We start from the raw sequence: 18314 nt of genomic DNA on the forward strand, positions 1-18314 counted from the left end.
GTACCTGGGTGTTAGTCAGCTGTCACGGGCTGCACCCTGGGGGTGGAGGCCTGGTCTAGGACCGGGCCGCGGGGACACTAAAACCCCGAAATCATCTCAAGATAACCTCCCCCTCATGAAAAGACAAACGTTTCCAGTTCTTCATGTTGAGGACGGCTTCCTCAAATTCGTTATGTATACACGCGCGGGAGAAGGTAGGGTGGGCCTCGCCACAATTGAGTCAGCGAGCCTGGGGAGAAGTGCACTCCGACTTTGAGTGACCTGCGTCCCCACACAAGGGACAGAGAGAGAGAGACAGTACTAGAGCATCGGTGGGCACCATGCCCAAACCTCCAGCACTTATTACTGAGCCAAGGAGAGGGAATGACAGAGCACTTAGCACCAGCAAGAATGACAGAGGCGGAAGGGTCCTACCATCAAAGGTAATCGTCACAACCCGAAGGGGCTGACGACAACGACCACGAGGTGAACGAGTAAACGTGTCCACCTGGAAGACAGAATGACCCTGGGCTTCGAGGATATGCCGAATATCTTCGTGGCAGGCCTGTAGATTCCTAACACCGGTTGCAACATGGTCTGGGAAGAGAACAGTACTAACAGTGGCAATTAACTGAACGTCCTTGGAGACTCGAACAGGGGTCTTGCCAAGTCAGGATAAGGCAGCCAAGCAGGAGGCTGCATCCTGAGAACGAGCAGCAACGACACGTGTACCGAGACGGGTGGGATTGAAAGTAACAGAGGCATCTACTGAATCAACAAGGTGCCTATGGAGGAAAAAATCGTCAGGAGATGTAGAATCCAGAGGGAGGAGACCAAAGTATTTAGCCCACGAAGCGGGACCAAACAAGGCATGGTACGCATTAGTATGGGATGGGATCGTGCGAGCAGGGCAGTGGCGCGGACGGCATTGAGAACCCCCAGATAGAGAGGGGTTAAAAGGCGCAATGGTCACAATGAGAGACTGAGCCATGGCAAGAGACGAGGTAGGCACCACTGGGATCTTGTGGCTCGAGACCCAACCACATAGGAGGGAGGGGAGCCAAGGGAAGTAGGCAGGAGGGTCAAAGGAGAAACAAGGTCTGGGCCCAATGCAGCGAGGGCTACAGAGCCCGGTCTTCCAACACAGTCCGACTCGGGGGCTTGGTCACCCTCCCCACGAGCCCGGGAAGGTACAAGAGGAACAGTAGTCAACATAAAAACGAGAGGAAAGACTTTCATTCACGAATGTGCCCCCACACCCATCACGGAGCCACAATTAGAGGATAGGACACCCAACAAGAGACATGTGGCTGGTCTTGCCGAGGGAGCCCCAGGGGAGCATCGTGAGTATACGCCCCACAAACGCCACTTTAAGAACCGTCAGTCCGTAGAGATTGGGTTCGGTGATGAAAGGAGGATTGACAATAAAAGCGTCCCCTCGCTCGAGACGTCGGGTACCACAGTTCTACGGGTGAGAGAGTATATCTCCTCAAACTCCCAGGCGTCAAAACAGAAGAAGGCCAAAAGAATAATCAAAACTGGCAAAAGGACGGTGGGAAATGACAACAAGAAAGAGGACGAGGGGGGGGGGGGGGAGGGGAGAAAAAATGAAACAAAAGGAAAAGGAAAAGTTATAAGGACAGAGGACTGACCCATGGAGCATCGCACTCCGGCAGCCGCCCACTACGTCCCTCCACAACGACAACGGGCCGGATAGGAAAGGGGGCAGCTTATTAAAAAAATAATGTTTATTAAAATACAATCTAATATGTTACTGAAACATATTTACATATAAGAACGTTAGAGTCGCACTTCTGATACCATTAAGAAAAAATATATAGCTTTTCCGCTATCTGCTATATGGTTAATTGGATATGAGTGCACAATAAACTGTGGAGGGAACCACAGTGAAAAAACCCGCCAAGGGAGACATTTCATAGTGTAGGCAGAGATTGCGCCCTGATCTGGGGACGGCGGCCGCGCACAGCCTTCCCGCGCAGGCCTGGAGAAAGCCAAGAGGGACAGAGATGAACTGCTCGTGACCCAGCATGGAGGAAACCCACCCGGCAACCACTTGTACTTAGGATATGTACTAACTGGCTGAATGACGAGGCTTTGCCATCCTCTGCCCTGCATTCCCTGAGAAGCCTAGACTTGCTTCGCCGGCCTTCCCCGACGACTACAGCTAAATGTGAACCATTATACTTAGCATTATATCACCCCATTATCACACCACGTGGCGACCCCCTCCACATTGCCGCAGTGAGTAACCGTTGCTATGTGGTGATCATGAGGATTTCACCAAGATATCTGTATCATCGCTCTGCCGACTTCAGTCAAGACGTCATATATTGTGTTCAACGTTTCCAGTCTTGATTTACTGTGCTTTGATTGCACCATAGATGTTCTCCGGCTTGTTGGTTACTGTTCGATATTTTTCACTTGTGGTGCTTATGATAGCTCAGTTCCTGCTTCTTGAGTTACCTGCCTTACTCCATATTTTGTGTAATTTTCCAAGATTCTCCATAAGTTCCAGTTCCCCGTGTTTTCTACCCGATGTTTTCCCCGAATTCTTGCATTTTATTGTCTTGCTCCCCAAACCCGGATTCCTGCATTTTCCAAGTTTTTTTAAGTACGGGGAAGAGGGTACCTTCCACACGGATTCCGCGCCACCGTTCCTGTGCGTATTCAACTGCAGTGTGTTTACTACAGCGCCGCCTCTGGTGTGTTTGCTTCAGGTCTGTTACTTAGTCTTTCATACTATTAGATAGACGTACACTCTTATATAATAATAATAATAATAATAATAATTTATTTAGGAACAGTACATACATAGTTGCAGCGTTACAGTACAAACATCCTGTTAGATTTAAAGATAGTACATACAATACCTAAAGTCACTAGTAGGCATAGCGTTTCGGGCAAGTCTTTCTTTTATAATCTTTTTTCAGATGTATTGCTCCAGTGAGCCATACATCTGAAGAAAGAAGCATCATACATGCTTCACCTGCCTTCCGCGACGATTACAGCTCAAGGTGAACTATTATACTTAGTATTATATCTCCCCATTATCACACCACATGACGACCCCCTCCACATCACTAACTAATCTAAAGAAAATATTTAAGTCAATCCCGTTACATGTCATTTTCTATTTTTTGCTATTTCAATGAAAATGAAAAATTTATGCATGGGTAACTAAACTTTTAAAATACACGAGTGACCTCGACGAGCACAGGAAGCTGGCGGCTTATTATAGGTCTCCCCACTTGCCCTGTGGAGCCTGATATAAATGAAGCACGTACTTTATCTAGGAAAGCCTTATACAGGTCCCCCTAATGCAAATTAGGGGGCATTAAATTAATGAGTTTAATATTAATTATTATTAAAAATCTCACTTCACACTCCCCCCATCATGTTGCTGGCCAGGCCCAACAAGTCTTACCGTTACTGAACATGCACATCATTTATATTATATTTATATATATATATATATAATGTACCTAGTAGCCAGAACGCACTTCTCAGCCTACTATGCAAGGCCCGATTTGCCTAATAAGCCAAGTTTTCATGAATTAATGTTTTTTCGACTACCTAACCTACCTAACCTAACCTAACTTTTTCGGCTACCTAACCGAACCTAACCTATAAAGATAAGTTAGGTTAGGTAGGGTTGGTTAGGTTCGGTCATATATCTACGTTAATTTTAACTCCAATAAAAAATAATTTACCTCATACATAATGAAATGGGTAGCTTTATCATTTCATAAGAAAAAAATATTAGAGAAAATATATTAATTCAGGAAAACTTGGCTTATTAGGCAAATCGGGCCTTGCATAGTAGGCTGAGAAGTGCGTTCTGGCTACTAGGTACATATATATATATATATATATATATATATATATATATATATATATATATGTACCTAGTAGCCAGAACGCACTTCTCAGCCTACTATGCAAGGCCCAATTTGCCTAATAAGCCAAGTTTTCACGAATTAATTGTTTTTCGACTACCTAACCTACCTAACCTAACCTAACCTAACTTTTTTGGCTACCTAACCTAACCTATAAAGATAGGTTAGGTTAGGTTAGGTAGGGTTGGTTAGGTTCGGTCATATATCTAAGTTAATTTTAACTCCAATAAAAAAAATTGACCTCATACATAATGAAATGGGTAGCTTTATCATTTCGTAAGAAAAAAATTAGAGAAAATATATTAATTCAGGAAAACTTGGCTTATTAGGCAAATTGGGCCTTGCATAGTAGGCTGAAAAGTGCGTTCTGGCTACTAGGTACGACATATATATATATATATATATATATATATATATATATATATATATATATATATATATATATATATATATATATATATATATATATATATATATATATATATATATATATATATATGCAGGGTAGAGCACACTAACAGTTAGGTCCGTTGGTCACACATCCAAACGCGACGACAGCCTGTTGACTCAATGGAGGGGAGTAGATGTCTGTCTTTCCACATGCTCCGGCCAGCACACGTTACCTCGCCCGGTGATTCTGATTGGCTAACAGAAATTCCCGCCACCGGACGAGCCATACCGTGCTGACCGTTAACGACCTCCATGGTTGTTAACCTCGTTCTTCCTGTAATAATGAACGTATGACTTAAATAATCGTGCCTTTGTGCGATGAAATAACACGATACGATATATCGTAACAAGCGTCGATGATGGTGTCATGAAAAAGGAGGAGGGCACGAGGGAGAGGCAGAATGGAGAGGCCCAAGAGAGCAGCACGGTGGGTAAATAGGTTCCAGTCTGCCTTGGCAAACTGCCACCTAGGAAAGGAAAGGGGAGGGTGAAAATAGAAATAGGTAACAAGGATGGGGAAATGGTCACTGCCATGGAGGTCATCAAGAACCCGCCACGTGAAATCCAAGTAAAGAGATGAGGAGCAGAGAGAAAGATCAAGACAGGAAAGGGTGCGAGTCCGAGAGTCCAAATGAGTGGGCTCAATAGAATTCAGAAGTAACAGGGAAGAAGAGAGGATTAACAGTTCGAGAAGGCGACCCCGGGTTTTTGTCAGAACATCACCCTAGTGGGTATGTTGACAATTAAAATCCCCAGCAGGAGCACAGGCTCCGGCAAGGAGTCCAGTAGGTGTTTAAGATCGGGAAGAGAAAGTGGGACATTTGGGAGAGGTAAATGGAACAAACCGTAGCCATTTATGCACAGACACGTGCAGCAGAACATGGGAGAGGCGACGGAAAAAGTAGGGGGACGAAGGGAACATCATAACGAATCAAGAGACTAGAAGAGGAATGGGCCCCAGCGAAAGCTAATGGGAGGCACCTATAAATAGGATAACGACAGCAGCGTACTCTAGACTGGCAAAAATTAGAAGATCACTCAGAAACCTAAGTAAGGAGTGTTACGGACCCAAGTCCAGCGTCGTAGCACGGAGCAGTGACGACAACGCCATCTGTGAGTCCGCTCCCGAAACCCCCTCCAAATGGACGACGCCATCTAGTGAGGACGGGATATACCGGCCACAGGGGCTGGATTCCCATCTTAATCAGCTCATAACATAGCCGCTGCTGACCTCTGGTGAGGTGGCGCTTAGACAGCAATGCCATCTATGGAGCAGAGAGGTGGACGTTTGTGTCTAAGCCTGTAAGTGAGGTTCCCTAGTTCCAGTATTAATGACGTGTCTGATTACAGAGTCGACCTGGGACTGCTGTATTGGATGATGGATCAGTCTACCCATGGCAGCCAAGGTCTCTCCACGAGTCTGCTGAAGAAGCTGTGAGTCACCCCCGGACGAACTCTGCTGAGAGTGTTAGCCTGCCTGTGACGTGGCAGTGTCGAGGAATCGCCTTATCTGGGGCTGGCTGGTGGAAGAGACTAGCCACTGTGGTGCTGAGAGAGGAGAGTAATCAGCGGAATCACACGAGGCTCCTGCCTAGGGCTCGCAACCCTTGTATCGGTCGTGGAGTTGCCTACACAGCGCTGATCGTGAACCTGCCAGCTACAGGATGGATTGTGGTTGAAGGCCTTCAAGACGGAGCACCCAGTGGGACTGTGATTTGGCTGGCCTGTGGCCAGGGTAGATTTGCCGAGAGAAGCCAAGAGGATTCATCGTGGGCCACGGAGGAAGGAACCAGGCCTACCCAGAGAGTGCGCACCGTGGAGCATCCTGTGTCTTCAGAGGAAGACAACTCTGTATATTTTCGTGTAGTTGTAAACCCCATGTGATTGTTATTTATTTATATGGTGGTGGTGAAATAATATATATAAATCAGAACATTTGTATCCCTTCCCCTTTAAGTTAACTTGCGTTATGGAACACATCCCTTGAAAACCTCTACTAACTTGGGGCCGGATTCCCAAATTCTAATAACACCAGAAAAGAACCTGGTTACGCCCCAGTAGGGCCGTAACAAGGAGGCATTTAGGGCGCTTTACACTGCTTACGTGAGACCAGTCTTAGAGAATGCCGCCTCATCATGGAGTCCCCCATCTGAAGAAACACATAAGGAAACTGGAAACGGTTCAGAAGTTTGCAACGAGACTCGTCCCAGCATCACGAGGGATGGGGTATGAAGAGCGCCGGAAGGAACTGAGCCATACGACACTAGAAAAAAGAAGGGAGAAGGGGGGATATGATAGGAATGTATAAAATACTCAGGGGGATTGACAGAGTGGACGTAGACGAAATGTTCACACGGAATGCAAACAGAACGAGGGGACATGGTTGGAAACTGGAAACTCAGATGAGTCACAGAGAAGAAGAATGCTTTCTTTTAGTGTGTCAGTAGTGAAAAAATTAAATGCACTTAAAGAGCAGGTTGTGGATGCAAATTCTGCTCATAATTTAAAACTAGGTATGATAGGGAAATAGGACCGGAGTCATTGCTGTAAACAACCGATGGCTCGAAAGGCGGGATCCAAGAGTCAATGCTCGATCTTGCAGACACAAATAGGTGAGTACAACTAGGTGAGTACACACATACACACACACACACACCTGAAGGAACTGAACCTTACGACACAAGAAAAAAAGGAGAAGTGGAGATATGATAGGAATATATAAAATATTCAGGGGAATTGACAAAGTTTAAATAGATGAAATGTTCACATTGAATATTAACAGAACGAGGGGACATGGGAGGAAGCTGGAAACTCAGATAAGTCACAGAGATGTTAGGAAGTTTATTTTAGCGTGAGAGTAGTGGAAAAATGGAATGCGCTTAAGGTGAAGATTGTGGAAGCAAATTCGGTTCATAATTTTAAAACAAGGTATGATAGGGAAACAGGACCAGAGTCATTGCTGTAAACAGCCGATGGCAAGAAAGGCAGGATCCATGAGTCAATGCTCGATCTTGCAGACACAAATACATGAGTGCAAATAGGTGAGTACACACACATGGGGGGCCTGGTAGCCTGGTGGATAGAGTGCAGTACTCGTAATTCTGTAGCACGGGTTCGATTTCCGCGCCAGGCAGAAACAAATGGGCAAAGTTCCTTTCACCCTGAATGCCCCTGCAGTAAATAGGTACCTGGGAGTTAGTCAGCTGTCACGGGCTGCTTCCTGGTGTGGGTGTGTGGGTGGGTGTGTGCGTGTGTGTGTGTGTATGTGGTGGTGAAAAAAAAGTAGTTAGTAAACAGTTGATTGACAGTTTAGAGGTGGGCCGAAAGAGCAAAGCACATCCCCCGCAAACACACCTATGTGAATACAACTAGATGAATACACACACACTGGATTGGAAAATTTGAATAGGAAACACACACACCCTCCCACTCATTGGATTGGGGAACTTGAATAAGAAACAAACATGGCAAGTAAGTAAGTAATTATCAAAAGAAGGCCCCAAACCGGGAAGGCTATGTAGCACCATCAAATACGCAAAATAATCAGAGGGCGCTAAATATCACCAAGGATGCCAATACGAGAACAAAAACGCATAAGGCGAACGATATCAAAAGTATCCGAGTCACCAAGAATTCTATCGAGGGACAGGTGACCGCGAGGGGTGGTCGGAAAGCAAGACACACGCTCGTCCTGGAAGTCAGGACATTCAAGAAGGACATGCACGACCGTAAGAGGGACAATGCAACTAGGACAATAATGAGCAGGGCGGCGCTCCATCAAGTGACCATGGGATAAGCGAGTATGGCCAATACGCAACCTCGCCATAGCTGTTTCCCACCGCCGGTTACGGTGGAAGGAGGACCCGCCAAACACACACCGAAACTACGACGTTGGTACAACGTTCGGACAAGTTTTAACACCACCTAACCAGTTACAACAACCAATATAGCAAGTTGTAACAACGTTCTAATACGTCATAAACACGTTAAGCCAAGATGTAACAAATTTATTACAAGTTGTAACAAGCGGAAAATAGAGACAGTTTCGGTTTGTGTTTCCAGGGGACGGCCACGAGGAAACACAACATTTAAGAGTACGTAGCTTGTTACCAGTAACAGACAACCAAGAAGCCTGCTAACGGGTAAGGGCTGAGGAATGGATAACCGGGTAAAAGTCGGAATACGGAATGCCTTTACGAGAGATGGGACAAGAGCGGACAGCTTCCTTGGCGGCAGCATCTGCACGCTCATTTAAAGACACACCAATATGGCTGGGAACCTAACAAAACTCAAATGACTTAAATTTACTGTGAACAAGAAACAGCCAATGCTGGATCTCGACAACTACTGGATGAACCGGATTAAAGGACCCGAGAGCCATGAGGGCACTACGAGAGTCAACAACAACTACAAAGGAAGACTGACAACGAGAAAGCAGGAGACGAAGAGCAGAGAGAATAGCATAAAGTTCCGCTGTAAAGATGCTAGTCTCCGGAGGCAAGTGACACATATAAGTGCGATCAGGAAAAACAACAGAGTAGCCAACACCGTCCGCTGACTTAGACCCATCGGTGAAGACAGAAACGGAGCGGGAGTGAGAAAAAAAGTGCTCGAGGAAAAGGCGTTTTAGAACCGTAGGAGGGGTAAAAGCTTTAGTGATATGGTCAAGGATGTACAAAACCGCGGAAGAGGGACCCTCCACGGGGGCAAAGAAGGAACAACACGAGGAGAAACATCAGAAATACGAACGGAAAGAGAATCCTGTAGGCGAGATAACCGGACAGAAAGAGGGAGGGGGGTGAAGAGGAACAGGAACCGCAGGAGGGGTAAAAGGTAAAGCACGACAGAGGCGAGAGGAGGGATGTTGCAAGGACCGCGCAAGATAGCGAAGACAGTAGCGATCTGGGGGGTCCTGGAGAGACAGGAAGCCAGCATCAACATACAAGCTAAGGATGGGAGTCGAACGAAAGGCACCAGAACTGAGGCGCAACCCAGTATGGTGCAAAGCATCAAGACGGCGAAGAGTAGAAGGAGAAGCAGACGAGTAAGCAGGGCAACCATAATCGAGCTTAGACAGGACGAGAGAGGAATGTAAAGCAAGGAGAGTGCGCCAATCTGCCCCCCAAGAAGTATGGGACAAGACCCGAAGGAGGGTAAGGGCCTTAGAGCACTCAACACGGAGGTAAGAGATATGGGGAGACCAAGACAAACGAGTGTCAAGGAATAACCCCAAAAGCTTCGCGGAAGCTTTGTATTCAAGGGGATGACCATAAAGTGACAAAGAGGGACGAAGAACAACCCGTTTCCGCGTAAAGGTCATGGCACAAGTCTTAGAAGTAGAGAACTTGAAGCCATGATCTGTGGCCCAAGACGACACGGCATCAATTGCAAGTTGAAGCCGGCGTTGAAGGAGAGGCGAATCATCACCCTGACAACAAAGGGTAAGATCATCGACATAGAGAGCAGAGAAGACACCAGAAGGAAGAGAGGAAAGAAGACAATTGAGGGCAACCAGAAAAAGAGTAGTGCTCAGAACACTACCCTGGGGCACACCTTCGTACTGCTGAAAAGAGGCAGAGAGAGCGGTACCAAGGCGCACCCGAAAGGAACGACGAGAGAGGAAGCTGCGGAGAAAGAGAGGGAGATGACCACGAAGGCCAAAAGAATGAAGTTGAGATAGGACATGATAACGCCAAGTGGTGTCGTAAGCCTTTTCCAGGTCAAAAAGGACGGCAACAACGGAGGTCTTCGCAGCAAAAGCAGTACGAATATAGACCTCCAAGTTCACCAGGACATCTGTCGTGCTGCGGCACTTGCGGAAACCAAATTGAGAAGGGGAGAGGTGGTGATGGTGTTCCAGGAACCACATCAGACGAACGTTAACCATACGTTCAAAGAGTTTGCAGACACAACTTGTGAGAGCAATAGGGCGAAAGTCCTTAGGGGAAGTACCCAGAGGCCCCGGTTTGCGAACAGGGAGGACAACGGCATCGAGCTAGTCCTCAGGGACTGACGACTACTCCCAGATCTGATTATACAGACTCAGTAAAAACTGAGACGTGCTCGGAGGGAGATGGCGAAGCATCTCATAATGAATACCATCGGAGCCTGCCGCCGTAGAACCGCAGAGGGCCAGGGCAGAACGAAGTTCAGAGAGAGAGAAGGGATCATTATAGGAAAGCTGAAGACGAGTGCAGAAATCTAAAGGACGGGACTCAAGGACAGGTTTACGAAGAAGGAAAGATTGGGGAAGATGAAGACCAGAGCTAACAGAAGAAAAGTGGGAACCCAGTTCGGAAGTGACCTGCAACGGGTCCGCCACAAGAGTATCATGGAGGTGAAGGACCGGTGAAACATCGGAAACGAACTTACCCGCTATCTTGCGGATATGCTTCCAGATCTGGGCCAGAGGGGTTTTGGACGTAATTGTTGAGACATAAGATGCCCAACATTCACGTTTAGCCGTACGGATGGCCCTACGGGCCACCGCACTCGCTTTCTGAAAGAAAAGAAAAGAATCGGTCGTCTGCCTACGGCGGTGCCTCTTCCAGGCTGCACGCTTACAGAGGACAGCCCGAGCACAGTCCGCATTCCACCAGGGAACGCACTTCCGTGGACCCCGAGAGGAAGAGCGAAGAATAGAGCGGAGGGCAGCGTTGAAGACAGTGTCATGAAAAAGGAGGAGAGCGCGAGAGAGAGGCAGAAGGGAGAGGTCAGAGAGAGCAGCACTGAGGGTAAATAGGGTCCAGTCTGCCTTAGCAAATTGCCACCTAGGGAAAGAGAGGGAAGGGCGAAAAGAGAAAAAGGAAACAAGGATGGGGAAATCAAACATGGCAAGGGAAAGACTTAACACAGAGGGAGGAGAAGGACAAGATGACTCGCTTCAGGGGGATACTCTTTCAAATGTGGAGAGAAATCAAGGAGGAGCTAAGGGTAATGGGGAAGAAGGTAGCCAAACTGCAGGACGAGCTGAATGAGGCAAAGGAGGAGATTAAAAGTTTGAAAGAGAATCCTCCCCAATACCAGACACGAATCAGCCTTCAGGAAGATGGTAATGTATTCGCAGAAGGTACTTCTATAACACAACCCTCATTTGCAGACATACTTAGCAGGACCCCAGAAGTTGTCACTGCAATACAGGAAATTGCCATGAAAGTTGCTACTTCTCAGGAAGCAGCAAGATGCACTAGCCGACTGAGAGAGAGGAAAAGAGCAGTAATTGTAGTAGGTAGTAGGGAGCAAATTGGGGCCAGCCCAGGGAAGAGGAGAGATATGGACAGAACCGCAGATAAAAAGATCCCTTGAAAGGGTACAGATGGAGAGGGAAGAACAGAATATAGAAAACGTTTTCAGGATTGGCCAGTGCAACAAGGACAGAGATCGAGTGATAAAAGTGATTTTCAAAAGCGAGGTTATCTTGAAATGATTTCGGGGCTTTAGTGTCCCCACGGCCCGGTCCTCGACCAGGCCTCCACCCCCCAAGAAGCAGCCCGTGACAGCTGACTAACACCCACGTACCTATTTTACTGCTAGGTAACAGGGGCATAGGATGAAAGAAACTCTGCCCATTGTTTCTCGCCGGCGCCCGGGATCGAACCCGGGACCACAGGATCACAAGTCCAGTGTGCTGTCCGCTCGGCCGACCGGCTCCCTAAAAGGCCACAAAATCAATTTTTTTTGCAAAGAAGTGCAGCCTATTCAATGTACTGAGGTTCAAAAAGGTATTCCTGCAGAGGGATATGACCAGGGACGATAGATTGAGGGCAGCAGCAGCAAGGAAGGAGCGCTAGGAGAGATATAGAAATCAGGGAGCCACAGCCCAAAACCCTGCGATCCCAGAGGGGAGTGGAGAACCCTCCACAGGCAGTTCAACAGCCCCAGTGGGAGGAGGATCACATCCAGCTCCCACCCAATAGAAGCCCTACTTGCCCCAGCCCCTACAAGCCCCCCACTGAGTGGCCATCTGGACCCCCTCCCCCACTCCCTCCTCTCCTCAAGGCCTCCACCTCTCAACCACCCCCCAAACCCTCCCTACTCCCCCAAGCCCTCCCTTCTTACCAACACCCAAGCTCCCCCTTCTCCCTCACCACCCTAAGCTCTCCCTTCTCCCCCTCCCCCTTTTCCTCCTCCCTTCTCCCCCACCACCTAAGCCCTCCCTTTTCCCCCACCCCACTAAACCTTCCCTTCTCCCCCCCCCCCCAAGTCCTTCTTTTTCTTTTGCCCCCACAAGCACTCCTTTCTCCACCTCCTCCCCAAGCTCTCCCTCCTCCCCAAGCTCTCCCTCCTCCCATACCCCCCCAAGCCCCCCCCTCTTTCCCCCTCCCCAAGCCCCCCCCCCTCTTTCCCCCCCCCCCCCCCAAGCACTCCCTTCTCCTTTACTCCTCCAAGCCCTCCCTTCGCCCCCATCCTCGCCAAACCAGATGCTCCCAGCCCCCTCACAACCTAGGTCCCCCTTACTCTCAGCCCCCCCCCCCTCCCTCACAACCCAGGTCCCCCCTATCGAGGTGGGGACCTGGGGCCCATCCCAGACTCCTCCAAGTTTAACTACTCCAGTAGAATCAACAGAAACTGAGGATGGACAAAAAAGAGTCAGCTTCAACGTTGATGTACTCGAACATAGATGGGATTTCAAGCAAGGCAAGTGAACTTAGGGAAAGAGCAGTAGAAGTAAACCCAAATGTAATTGGACTCATAGAAACAAAACTCTCAGAAATCATAACAAATGCAGTGTTCCCTCAGGACTTCACTGTAATAAGGAAAGAGAGGGGAGGGTAGGGGAGGAGGCAGAGTGGCCCTACTCATGAGAAAGGAATGGAGTTTCAAGGAAATGCTTATCCCAGGCTACGAGGGGGTTTAGAGACTACATAACAGGCACCATGATGATGGGACGACCAAGAGCAGTAGTAGCAGTGATATATAACCTTCCACCAAACGACAGACGACCCAGGCAAGAGTATGACAGAAACAACATGGCAGTTAACAATATAATTGAGAAGGCAGCCTCTGCTGCCTGTAGAATTTGATCCCATCTGCTCGTCATGGGGGACTTCATTCAGGATAGACTGGGAGAACAAGGAACCGCATGGAGGAGAGGAAACATGGTGAGCTAAACTACTGGAGGTGGCCACAAAAACTTTTTAAGCCAACATGTCAGGAAACCCACAAGAATGAGGGGAAATGATGAACCAGCGAGACTCGACCTAGTCTTCACGCTGAATGACTCCAACATAAGGGAAATTGATTTCGACGCCCCAGTAGGAATCAGCGATAACAGTGTACTGACGTTGGAGTATCTGGTGGAAGAAGGGTTAAAGTACTTGAGAAAGGGAGCTGAAAGCAAAAGACTAGCATTCCGAAAACTATGAGGAGATAAGACAATTCTTAACGGATATAACTTGGGAAACAAAGCTCAGTGGAAAGACAGCACAAGGCATAATGGAATACATCACGCAAAAGTGTAAGGAGGCAGCAGAAAAGTTTATCCTGGCCCAAAAGGAAAAAAAAATAAATGCAGATGAGAAACCCATGGTTTAATCAGAGATGTAAGCTAGCTAAGTAACTAAGTAAAAGAGCGTGGAGAAATTATAGAAATAACAGGACACTTGAGAGCAGAGAAGGATCCCACAGAGCCAGGAATTAATACGTCAGGGTGAGAAGAGAGGCAGAAGGGCAATCAGCCCTTCTGCCGATTGAAGGCAGAAGGGCAATCTGCCCTTCTGCCGATTGAAGGCAGAAGGGCAGATTCTGCCCTTCAACCTAAACTGCTGCACAGCCACATCAGGAGAAAGACAACAGTAAAGGAACAGGTAATGAAACTGAGCCTAGGGGCATACAGATTCACTACAAACGACAAAGTGTGCGAGAAACTCAATAAGAAATTCCAGGAAGTCTTCACATTAAAGCAAGGAGAAGTTCAATAGATAAGAGAAGGAATAGTTTACCAGGCACCACTTGCGAAATTTGAGATTACCAGTGGGGGATGTAAGGAAGCTTTTGCTAGAGTTGAATGTGACAAAGGCTATAGGCCCAGATGGAATATCGCCATGGATACTAAAGGAAGGAGCAAAAGCACTGTGCCTGGCACTCTCCATGGTGTATAAACTCTTAATACGTTATAGGGGTTATAGTAGTGGGGGTTAAGCGCTAAGGAGGATTTTTTTTAAATCCCGTTTAGTGCTTGGTCGTTCCACTTAATTTAAAAATCCCGTTTAGCGCTTCAGGTTTCCCTATAATTTCTTCAGAGTTAAAGACCGAAATTTTTCAAAGACCATATTCGGAGAATATGTTCATTGAAGTTTGTTAAGAGTTCTTTTGGGAGAAATTAAAAAAATTTCTGAGGTTCAGTTTTATGAAAATATTTACTAGATTAAGACCATTTTTTTCAGAGAATATTGTCTTAGAAGTTTGTTATAAAAAGTCAGGGCAAAGTTCGCTTTCGTATTACTGAGAATAAACGCTTATAAACAGATATTTTAGACTGTATTCTTATAAGTAGAAATCTTATTTAGAAACTAGTATATGTCTAAATAAATAACTAAAAATGTAGCATTATCCGGCTACATGAGATGTCATTAATTACCTGGCCTACCCCTCCCTCCCCCACGCCACCTTACCCATATCACCTGTTCCGACCTCCCATCCCCCTGCCAGACACCACCATCATCCCTACCCCATACCCTCCTGCCAGACGCCAGAGCCAAGTCACCACCATAATCTTACTTTAGTGTCGCCATAATATTTTACCCGCCCCCCCCCTACCTGTTACCTTACACCCCCTCAATCCTATCTTGATATTTTTCGTTCATATTTCCGTACAGCTATTTATATTTTAGACTTTGTAATGCTAGTTCCTTTTCATTAAACGAGTCATCAGAACTGTTTTACTCAGATACAATCCATCCGAGACACCTCAATATGACCTTCAACACGTAAGCCATTAAGTTGCCTTGAGGCTACCTAAGGATACACCATATCAACATTTTCGTCAGCTTCCTCCATGGAGAGAGCTAGACCGGAATGACTATATAGCATTTGGGAGGGACTTGAGAACACGGAGGTGACATGAGATAGGTTCGACGTGTAACATAACTTGAGAGCTCCGACGTCAGACTTAACTTGAGAACTCCGACCTACGACTTACCTTGAGAACTCCGACGTGAGACTTACCTTGAGAGCTCTGACGTGAGTCTTATCTTGAGAACTCCGACGTGAGACTTACCTTGAGAACTCCGACCTACGACTTACCTTGAGAACTCCGACATGCGACTTACCTTGATAGCTCCGACGTACGACTTACCTTGAGAACTCCGACCTACGACTTACCTTGAGCACTCCGACGTGAGACTTACTTTGAGAACACCGACGTGCAACTTACCTTGAGAGCTCTGACGTGCGACTTACCTTGAAAACTCAGACGTGAGACTTACCTTGAGAACTCTGACGTGCGACTTACCTTGAGATCTCCGACGTGACTTACCTTCAGAACATCGACGTGAGACTTACCTTGAGAACTCCAACGTGCGACTTACCTTGAGAGCTCCGACGTGAGACTTACCTTGAGAGCTCCGACGTGCGACTTACCTTGAGAGCTCCGACGTGCGACTTACCTTGAGAGCTCCGACGTGCGACTTACCTTCAGAACATCGACGTGAGACTTACCTTGAGAACTCCGACGTGAGACTTACCTTGAGAGCTCCGACGTGTGACTTACCTTGAGAGCTCCGACATGCGACTTACCTTGAGAGCTCCGACGTGCGACTTACCTTCAGAACATCGACGTGAGACTTACCTTGAGAACTCCGACGTGCGACTTACCTTGAGAGCTCCGACGTGCGACTTACCTTGAGAGCTCCTGGTTACCTGGTTGATACCTGGTTGATGGGGTTCTGGGAGTTCTTCTACTCCCCAAGCCCGGCCCGAGGCCAGGCTCGACTTGTGAGAGTTTGGTCCACCAGGCTGTTGCTTGGAGCGGCCCGCAGTCCCACATACCCACCACAGCCCGGTTGGTCCGGCACTCCATGGAGGAATAAATCTAGTTTCCTCTTGAAAATGTCCACGGTTGTTCCGGCAATATTTCTTATGCTTGCTGGGAGGACGTTGAACAACCGCGGACCTCTGATGTTTATACAGTGTTCTCTGATTGTGCCTATGGCACCAAGTCTCCGACGTGAGACTTACCTTGAGAACTCCGACGTGAGACTTACCTTGAGAACTCCGACGTGTGACTTACCTTGAGAGCTCCGACGTGCGACTTACCTTGAGAGCTCCGACGTGAGACTTACCTTGAGAGCTCCGACGTGAGACTTACCTTGAGAACTCCGACGTGTGACTTACCTTGAGAGCTCCGACGTGAGACTTACCTTGAGAGCTCCGACGTGAGACTTACCTTGAGAGCTCCGACGTGAGACTGGGAGGCGACGTTGGTGTACATTAACACCCAGAAGGAGAGGCAGAGGGGGTGGGAGGTGGTGAACTCACGCGACACCAGGGCGGCTCGGTCCCGGGCCACGTTCTTGAAGCAGTTGAGGTCGAACTTGATGTACATATCGGTGATCTCATACACACTCCTGCAAAGTTGACCACACGCAGTTATCAGAATTATGAGTGTGTTCTTACCATCCTAGCTCCTATTGTATGCATACACGAGCCAGGGTCGTACGGAGTGTGGTATACCTGTTTTTTTACCTAGAGAATGACAAGTCTTAAGTCACCGGAGTGTAATGTGCCACCCTTATTTTATAAGTATGCTGCTTAGTGTGTGTTACCCTGGCTGTGGAGCCTTTAAGCTGGAGCCCCCGGCACTGGCAAGTGGAGCACGTATTTATTTGTTTTAGATTAAGTTGGAATTGCCTCATATGTGACCTTAGGCCCTATTATAAGCTTGCTAGTATGTACATATCTCCTGCCTATGTAGAGTCTGAGATTTAATGTAAAGTAGGACGTGTTAGAGCATTGTAATGTTACTTGAAGGTTTTCAATGATTAATAAATAGTGTAAGTCTTAACTAGAGTTTACCTCTTCCCTTGTCTAGAGTTAGGCTATCATTCTTCCGAGATAACAGATCTTTTTTTCTAGGTGTGCAATTAGTTTTACCCTTATAATTCTTTCAAGTACTTTGCTGTATCAAAGGCTTTTTGACAGTCCAGATATATGCAATCTGCCCATCCTTTCTGTCTTGCTTTATTTTCGTTACTCTATCACAAAACTCCAGGAAGTTCGTCAGGCATGATTTCCCTGCTCTAAAGCCGTGTTGTTCTTTACTTACAAACCTAATTCTTTCTAAGTGTACAACTAATCTTACCCTTATAATTCTTTTAAGAACTTTGCAAGGGATGCTTGTAAGCGACACTGGTTTGTAGTTAAGTGCCTCTTCTCTATCTACTTTCTCGTAGATAGGCAGCACATTTGCCTTCGTCCAGCAGCTGGACAATTTCCCCTGTGTAAGTGATTCATTAAAGATTATGCTGAGGGCCTGTGCTACTTCTTTTAACATCCATGGTGATATTGGCCCAGTACCTTTAGTTACATCCAGTGATGCTAGCTGTATTCTTACTTCCTCTGCTGTTACCTCAGTATTTTGTAGTGTCTCATCAGAGGCTACTTCCTCATCTAGCTCTGGGAGCTGTTCAGGCTCAGTAGTGGAGGCTGGCTCCATTCAGCTCCTCACAATTTTTTTATCATTTTCTGTGTGTATTCACCTAGTTGTGCTTGCGGGGGTTGAGCTCTGCTCTTTCGGCCTGCCTCTCAACTGTCAATCAACTGTTTCTACTGCTACTACTACCACTACTACTGTTTTTCCCACACTACACCCTCAAACACACACACACACCCCAGGAAGCAGCCCGTGACAGCTGACTAACTCACAGGTATCTATTTACTGCTAGGTAACAGGATCATAGGGTGAAAGAAGCTCTGCCCATCGTTTCTCGCCGACGACCGGGATTGAACCCGGGACCACAGGATCACGTG

General features: G+C 47.2%; 1 protein-coding gene across 1 annotated transcript in view; it reads right to left on the minus strand.

Moving 5' to 3' along the window:
* LOC123756330 (MAM and LDL-receptor class A domain-containing protein 1) overlaps nucleotides 1-18314 on the minus strand; it is a gene marked incomplete in the record, with an annotated part of 412433 nt that overhangs the window by 86733 nt on the left and 307386 nt on the right. The window contains 1 exon segment of the mRNA XM_069331355.1: nucleotides 16732-16912. Coding sequence (XP_069187456.1) covers nucleotides 16732-16912 — 181 coding nt within the window.

This window comes from Procambarus clarkii, chromosome 25, assembly GCF_040958095.1.
Source record: "Procambarus clarkii isolate CNS0578487 chromosome 25, FALCON_Pclarkii_2.0, whole genome shotgun sequence".
NCBI lineage: Eukaryota > Metazoa > Arthropoda > Malacostraca > Decapoda > Cambaridae > Procambarus > Procambarus clarkii.